Consider the following 7,697-nt stretch of genomic DNA (forward strand, 5'->3'; position numbering starts at 1 on the left):
GCTTCTTTCTTCCGGTTGAAAAAAAACGCCACCACGTTGTTCTACGTTTGCAGTTTAGTATAACTTTATTGATCGTGAATGATCATGGGATCTATACCATTTATGTAATGCCCGTTGTCTACCAACAAGCGTTAACACATACACAGCCAAACATACATATACACGGTACCGTGAATTACATGCAGTGATAATTATTTCATATGCTCTCCCACTTCCCCATGGCGCGTCTCTGCCAAACCCCCGTTAAAAATTGACAATTTTCCCTCTAAACAAACAGCATTTTCGAGGAATTGTCGCGATATATAAGATAAAGTTTCATCTCAGTGGGAAGATCGAGCGACTGGAGCCGCCCATTCATAATCTGCACCTTGTCCGGCGCCAACCGGTTCATGTTTCTCCACACAACCTCCCGCACGGTGTCCCGGGCGAAGCGTTTCAGCGTAAACAGCTCAAACTGGGGCCTGCCCATAATACTGTAGATCGCCCGCCACGTGCCAAACCGGTACAGCAGCCACTGGTATAGTGGATTCTTCGGTATGGCATCGTTGATGCGGCGCGCCAAAAATCCATAAGAACAATACTTCAGACATGGAAAAATCATGTCCATCTTTGTGCGTACAACTTCGGTGAGTAAATGTTTAACGAGTGCATCCAGCTCGGTGCCGTTCAGCAGGGCCAGATAATCGATGGCACGCTGATACTGCTCGTACAGCAGCGCGTTAATCTTGACGTTGTCCAGCGCGTGAATTTCCATCACGACCGCCGGCATAATGTTGCGTACGGTTTGTTTCAGGGTTTTCAACGATGCGTTGCTAAATGCTACAAAATCTTCCAACAGCTGGCTCACCTCGTCGGCGGGCCGCTGCTCGTTGCCCTGGATGAAAAATGTTAACAAGCGTACCAAATCGGCGGTCAGCAGCGGCACGCAGCAAACCAGCGGCCAGGTATATTCGAGCTCGGCCCGTTCCGCCGTGACCGGGCCACACTCGCACAGCACCAGCAGCGCCAACAGCTCGTAGTCGGGAATCAGTCTTTCGTACAAAGAGCGAACACGTTCCTGCTTTTCCCACTTCAGTTCCGTTTCGATGAAATACGGGATCAGGGAGGACTGGGAGCGATAGCTAAGCAGTGCGGGCTTAAGTATGTCGTTCACATCGTACCGCTGGCGGTACATGTGGTTCGGGTGTTCCAGGTTGTACAGGATTTTGAAGCACGCGACCTTGTTGCGCGCGGAACAGGGCCCCCGAGCGCTAAATATATCGATCACGTTAAAATCGGCATCGTCGGCCGCGTTCAGGAACTGCCACTTGGCTTTGGCGATAAATAGCAAATAGATTAAAATTTCAATATTGCCCGTGTCGAACGCGGCCGTATGGAGGGCAGTTTCGTCCGCGTAGTCGTTCAGGTTGACATCCGCACCGTGCGCTATCAGCAGCTCGACCAGATCCAGCCGATCGTTCGACACGGCGTAGTGGAGCGGCGTGATGCTCTCCGTGTCCCCCGTGTTGACCACGCTGCGGTCCAGACGCAACAGGTAGCTCACGATGTCGGCCGACACGGACTGCTCGCAGGCGCGCGCCAGCGGGGTGAGCCCTTCGTAGCACTGCACGTTGGTGGCGGGATGGAAGTGGTCCACCACCAGCTTGACGCAGTCCAGATTGCGGCTGACGACGGCGTGGTGCAGTATGTTCCAGTGATGGTTGTCGAACCGCTTGCCAAAGTCTGGCCGCGGTGCCTTGGCATGGGTCAGCTGGCGCAGCTTCTCCATGTCGCCCTTCATAACGGCGTTCCACACCTCGTTCGCCTTCATCGTAACCTCGCACGCCCGCACGCACACGGGTGCACCACGTTCGATCCTGCAAAGACGGAGATAGAGTCAATCGTTTCCACGCCAACAGAGCGGTAATTTTTGTTGTTTACCTCCAACAAAAGCTTATTGCGTTTTACAAGTCCTAACTTGTTTCAAAATACGTCAACCCATTCTTTTGTTGTATTTTGACAGTTCTGCGAAAAAACAACCCTCTTGCAAGGACTGACAGCTCGGAACGGAATGGAGAAGGGGAAGGGGACCGATTTGACACAAGCGAAGTACCGTCCGTTTGTTTACGTATCGCTGTCCATTTTTGCGATCAACTCCACTGAAACAATCAACTAAAAAACATTGTTTTCCGCCCAAAACTTGGTGCACGTGAGGCACGCGGCAGTGTGGCATAATTTGGAGAAGCGAGAAGTGATATAATTTAGCTAGGAACATGACGGTGGTGGAATTTTTCGGCTGCAGCTTTCTAGCGTTCGGGCCACCGGTCGCTATGTTTGCCCTCACGATAGCGCACGATCCGATCCGCATTATCATCCTGATTGCTGCATCGTTCTTTTGGCTGGTATCGTTGCTACTTTCGTCAACCGTTTGGTTAGCATTCCATCCCGTCACCTCAAAGGTTACCTTCGGGTTGATATGCTCCGTTTTCATTCAGGTTTGTAAACGTCCATACACCTTCCCACGTATCGCCAAACAACCTACACACTACACCTCTTTCGTGAGTCATCGCTAACGATCTTTTCGCTTTGTGGTTGCCTCTTTCAGGAAGGATTCCGCTACCTGATGTACAAGGTACTCCGCAAGACGGAAAGTGGCCTGCAGGAGGTGACGGACATCGTGCGCATTGCCGACTATCGACACATTCTTTCGTACGCTTCCGGGTTGGGCTTTGGCATCATCAGTGGAGCATTTTCCCTGGTCAACATTCTGGCGGACTCGGTCGGACCGGCAACGGTGGGGCTGAAGGCGGCCTCAGACATCTTCATGCTGATCAGTGCCGCCCAATCGCTCGCCATGATCCTGCTGCACACCTTCTGGAGCGTCATCTTCTTCAATGCTTGCGATGTGAAGAATTACTATCACATCGGCTACGTGGTGGCAAGCCATCTGTTCGTTTCCTGCATGACGCTGCTGAACGCGAGCGGCCTGTACGCCGTCACGCTGCTCATTTCGTACACGATGGTCTGCATCACTGGCGCGATAGCGTTCCAGGTGGCCGGCGGTACCGTCGCATCCTTCCGAAAGTTTCTCACGTGCAAGTGAAATTCCAAAACACAACTTCGTGTACATCTTAGCGATAGTTTACCATATTTATAAATCCATTTTATGTATCTGTTTCTCACATATGCATTACAAACTTTCTTTCGTATAAACAATAAATTCGACGGCACACGAGCAGATTATACAGTATTTGAAGATATTTGTTTTATTTTCTGATTTTCACTGGTTGTAAAAATATACAAATTGGAATAAACAAAGACCAATGCCGTTGAAGATCACACCGTTTGTCGGAAGGCCAGAACTTGCAACAGTTATTCCTGGAAAAGAAGAAAAATTCCACATCAATAAACAATGGCAAATGTTTGGAAGATTCGATCGTGAGGTATTATTCTTTTATCAGATAGGAGCGAAAGACCAGTTTCATCGCATTAAATGCGTTGTTCATGTGTTATCACAGTTTGATCAACTGAACTATGCGTCATCAATAAAAAAAACACAATATTTACGATAATATTGAAATTAGAGATGAATCAAAATAGCGAAACTTACCATTCCATATTCCACGGTCCTGGATGGAAGTCTGGTGGATGACCCAATGTGCGATGAAGAAAGTTTCACTGACTTTGAGCCTAGTTAAGCTACAAAGAATATCATGCACCTGAAATTGAAAGAAAATGTAACATTACAAACTTTTACAACACATGATGATGTTAACAAAAATTTAAAAGTGCAAAAAAAGTTAATTGCTATCAGATAGGAGCGAAAGACCAGTTTCATCGCATTGAATGCGTTGTTCATGTGTTATCACAGTTAGTTCAACTGAACTATGCGTCATCAAGTAAAAACTATCATTTTTGCATTAATATATAATTAAAAAATACATACCTTCTTTAAGATGCCGGTAAGTATTTTATATTATAGCAACTTCCGGTCAAAATCTGTAAAATAAAAACGATACAAAAACGTCAACAATTGCATCCTTGGTACAAACTATCTAATTTTTTATTGCTGCTATTGTTTCAGCATCCTTTTGGTTATAACGTAATAATGTGATTATCGATCATTATTCTTCTGATACATTTTAACATCATGTAAAGCAATATTTATATAAATTGTATGGCATTTTGATTATTTCCTCACCTATGGATTATTATAGCGTGTACGTTCAAAAAGTCGGAGACATCCATTCCACCAGAAAACAGTTCCTGTAATGTAAATTAATGGAAAAACTTTATTAGAATCGTCACAAAAATCATTTATTATCGTTTACTAGAAGCAAATGCTTCAGTTGGCCGTTCTTATTATTCAATCATTGAATTCTTGAAATATTTGTGCAGAACATTCATCATTCAAAAGAATAGCGAATCTAATGTGTTAATTTACACAGAACATACCTCTTCAAATGATGAGGACCACTAAATGTGAGTGTGAGGGCGAGATCTTGGGGGGATTCGCAACAGTTTCCTGTAAAGAAAAAGAATTGAAATATGATAAGATTCAGAGAACTAAATTTGTCAGCATTTTAGTATTTTGCATCGCCATTAATTTCTTCGGTAGGCCGTTCTTAGTATCCATCAATCATTAAATTCTTGAAACAATTGGTAAGAACATTCATCATTCGAAAGAAAAGCGTATATGATATTTCAATGAACGCAAACCTACCTTCGTGAATGATTTTTCCTTATGTTTGCTCCGGTTTTAGAAACTTCCCCTGGACAAATATTCTTGGCACATCGATATTTTCCTTTGGGTTTACCGTGCGCCGATGAATGTAGCTGTTCACCATCACCGTAAAGCCGGTCTGGCAGAACAATTTCGATACTTCCTCCTCGGCAAAGTAGTAGCTTCTCGTACCGTCCTGTCGCATGTAGAAATTTTCCGCTATCTTATGCCCTGGCTTGAACCGTAACTGAGCCATATCGTACAGGCCGTAATCGCGGAACAGCACAACCCCTCCCGGCTTCAACAGCCGGTAAATGTTGGCCACCGTCGATTGGAACTTTTCCGGATGTATAGCGGACAGTACGAAGATCAGCGTAACTATGTCCAGGCTGGCCTCGGGTAGCGTCTGGAACACTTCCTCCGTCGTGATGTCGCAGGCGAACGCTTTCATGTACCGCTCATCGTACAGGTTATGTTTCCGCACTAGCTCCACGGCACGTGGTGACAGATCACACGCATAGATGAAGTAGTCACGATGCCCGTCTTCGATTAGGGGAAAAATTAAATTCCCAACACCGCACCCAATTTCTAGCAGCTTCTTCTCAACGCTTATCCTTTCCACGTTGTCCGGCTTGGCCAGTGGCGAGGAGCTAGCAGCGGCTGCCGGATCTTCACCCGCCAGCAGCTCGCTAAACTCACGCGTCGTCCAGTGGCGATCTTTGAAGAACCGGTTTTCATTTCGCTTGTAGAACAAATCCCAATGCTTGCGGGCCTCTTGCTCTAATTTCAGCGCTTGGAATGGCATCACCAGGCGTTTGTTCTGCTCCTCCAATTTGGTCCTTTCCTCCTCGGTGAGAATTTTGGCCGCATCGGTCACAACGTCACCCAGATTGAAAGCCTTTTGCTTGGGAAATCGATCCACGCTCGATGGATCCACAGTTTTGGAATCAACAGGCTCGTCCATTCTTAAAATGCCAGTGTCACCTATTCACAGATTTCCAGCAAACACTTCGGAACCTGAGTTCAGCAATTGCCATTAGTAGTAGACTGATACACGTCCTTCTTCCTTGAAACGAAATTGGGAAAGAATTTGATGTTTGAAAAGTTCCGGCGTCAAAGCCTCGATTGCCGACTGTAGGGAACCGCGCTCACTCACACAAACACAATGTTGTTCCGGAAGCGCAGCAACAACTGTCAAAATCGTACAAAATCATCAAGGTGCATAGATACGACGAGATGTCAACAATTTCAAATCGATTTTATTTGAATGGGCGGTTACAGAATGGCATGGAACTAATTTGAGATATTAATGATTTTTGTTAATTTACTTCAGATGATGCTATTTTCATGGTGAAAGCAATCACTCATACAACGGTAATAAAGTTGATTCTTTTTTTGTTTCCTACACAAAGAAGATGTTAAGTTTTACTTCTCACAGGACGCCAAGCACGCCCATTATTTTGTCCGTATGTTCAGAACTTAAAAGTAACAAAATATTCGAATGAAAATGAAGATATACCATAATAATGTTGACTTGCAAACGTGAACGTATATTTTTCATTCTCTCTTTGGCTTAATGACTTGGAAGTGGTCATGGTCTATATAGCCTATACAGGCGGTCCCCGAGATACACGGTTAATGGGGACCGAAAACGGCCGCAAAATACCGCGTATCTCGAATTTCCGCGTAAGTCGAATCTCGTGATTTCCAGCTAAAATATAACAAATTTTCGTGTAATTTTGCAAGTAGGGGGCGGTTTTAGTCACTTTATGAATTATTTGATATGATTCTGACTGAATATAACTGTTTTAAACCTTTTGAAATAGTTTTGAACATTCGATCAAAACGGAAATTATTTGGCAATTTGCAATTGATGTGTCAAATCAGTACAATTTGCTCAAAGAATTGTCAAATTTAGAAAACGGCGTATCTCCGAATCCGCGTATAAGAGGTACCGTGTATCTCGGGGACCGCCTGTATAGTGGTCATGGTCTATATAGGGGTGATTGATCTGATTCGGAATCGAATCCTTTCGAACTTTGTATAGCAGTCAGCAAGTTCATTGAATAGACCACAAAGCTATATTTGTTTTCTTCATTCCTTGAAACTGAACACATACTAGAAACCAAAGGGGAAACGTATTACACCTAATGTTTTTTAGTTTTATAGTTTAATTTTTAGTAAAGTCAAATAAAAAAATGTTTTAAATTATTTTTATTGGATATGAATTAGTTTTTACTCCTCAAATAACACATCGATTTAGAAAATTTTGAACAATTAATATTGTTTCTCCTTGTTATTACTGCCAGATAGATGAGGGACTTAATGCTCTTTTGGCGCGGCGGTGACGAACCTGCCACTTTGAATGACAACGCGTTACAGCAAGGTTTGATCGGTTATATGCATAAATGCGAAGACTCCAACAATAGACTATCCCCCCATTTTATTTTTTATATTTTTTATTTATTTTAACATTTTATTTTTCATTCCTTTGATAGAGGTTAAGTAGGATCAAGAGTCTAGATCAGTGGTTTTCAATCTTTTTGTAGCTTTTTCCTGCATGTAGGACTTAATTTTCCACTCGCATATTAATGAGCGGGGGGACCCATGGTATTTAGAGAAATTTGGATCAGAAATTCCCCAACAAAAAACTTTTGTGGCGGATCTAACGGTAGGCGGACCCAGGGTTCCGCCGATTTAGGGGCCCCGAAGATCGCTAGTCTGTAGTATGTATAAAAGTGAACAGAGTACTAGCCCCAGAAGGATGAACGTTGGGAACCCGAGGCTGATGAATCATTTAGGTGTGAACATTTATATTAGGTGGACGAATAATATACCTATCATTAGAAAGGAAATTTTATTCACTTTTAATGAAAAATAAACAAAAAATTCATATCTTGTTCTAACACCTTTTTTATTACAAACCGAAAAAAAATCGCACTAAAAACAAAAATTTTCAACATTGGTAATGAAATTAAAAAATGTATACTTTTGC

At 43.6% G+C, this 7,697-nt stretch overlaps 3 protein-coding genes and 2 non-coding genes across 6 annotated transcripts; 1 reads left to right on the plus strand and 4 right to left on the minus strand.

Moving 5' to 3' along the window:
- Nucleotides 1-42: 42 nt before the first annotated feature.
- LOC1279230 (uncharacterized) lies at nt 43-2,041 on the minus strand. The gene is made up of 2 exons (XM_318922.4): nt 1,921-2,041; nt 43-1,856 (listed from the first exon to the last, which is right to left on the minus strand). Exon 2 carries the CDS (start codon nt 1,808-1,810, stop codon nt 266-268), a length of 1,545 nt encoding a protein of 514 aa, XP_318922.2. The 5' UTR covers nt 1,811-1,856; nt 1,921-2,041; the 3' UTR covers nt 43-265.
- LOC1279231 (gamma-secretase subunit Aph-1) lies at nt 1,988-3,229 on the plus strand. Its single transcript, XM_318923.5, has 2 exons — nt 1,988-2,474; nt 2,585-3,229. The coding sequence occupies exons 1-2, from the start codon at nt 2,253-2,255 to the stop codon at nt 3,080-3,082; spliced, it is 720 nt and encodes a 239-aa protein (XP_318923.2). The 5' UTR covers nt 1,988-2,252; the 3' UTR covers nt 3,083-3,229.
- Nucleotides 3,220-5,864, minus strand: LOC1279232 (tRNA N(3)-methylcytidine methyltransferase METTL6). Of its 2 annotated transcripts, XM_318924.4 has the most exons (6): nt 4,703-5,864; nt 4,435-4,504; nt 4,181-4,245; nt 3,926-3,978; nt 3,590-3,698; nt 3,220-3,357 (listed from the first exon to the last, which is right to left on the minus strand). In XM_318924.4, exon 1 carries the CDS (start codon nt 5,664-5,666, stop codon nt 4,722-4,724), a length of 945 nt encoding a protein of 314 aa, XP_318924.3. In that variant the 5' UTR covers nt 5,667-5,864; the 3' UTR covers nt 3,220-3,357; nt 3,590-3,698; nt 3,926-3,978; nt 4,181-4,245; nt 4,435-4,504; nt 4,703-4,721. The 2 variants fall into 2 exon arrangements, with proteins under 2 accessions (XP_318924.3, XP_061511313.1); XM_061655329.1 differs by having other exon boundaries at nt 3,220-3,978; nt 4,703-5,824.
- On the minus strand, nt 3,429-3,534 carry LOC11175705 (small nucleolar RNA snR60/Z15/Z230/Z193/J17). The gene has a single exon (XR_003025356.2). It is a non-coding gene; the product is annotated as a small nucleolar RNA snR60/Z15/Z230/Z193/J17 (small nucleolar RNA).
- Nucleotides 3,782-3,887, minus strand: LOC11175950 (small nucleolar RNA snR60/Z15/Z230/Z193/J17). The gene has a single exon (XR_003025290.2). It is a non-coding gene; the product is annotated as a small nucleolar RNA snR60/Z15/Z230/Z193/J17 (small nucleolar RNA).
- Nucleotides 5,865-7,697: the final 1,833 nt, after the last annotated feature.

Source organism: Anopheles gambiae, chromosome 3, assembly GCF_943734735.2.
Source record: "Anopheles gambiae chromosome 3, idAnoGambNW_F1_1, whole genome shotgun sequence".
Classification (NCBI taxonomy): domain Eukaryota; kingdom Metazoa; phylum Arthropoda; class Insecta; order Diptera; family Culicidae; genus Anopheles; species Anopheles gambiae.

Coding starts and splice junctions, on each gene's coding strand:
- LOC1279230 (XM_318922.4), bottom strand. CDS start 1,810: ATGAAGGCGAACGAGGTGTGGAACGCCGTTATGAAGGGCGACATGGAG.
- LOC1279231 (XM_318923.5), top strand. CDS start 2,253: ATGACGGTGGTGGAATTTTTCGGCTGCAGCTTTCTAGCGTTCGGGCCA. Junction 2,475..2,584: donor TATGCTCCGTTTTCATTCAG/GTTTGTAAACGT, acceptor TGCCTCTTTCAG/GAAGGATTCCGCTACCTGAT.
- LOC1279232 (XM_318924.4), bottom strand. CDS start 5,666: ATGGACGAGCCTGTTGATTCCAAAACTGTGGATCCATCGAGCGTGGAT.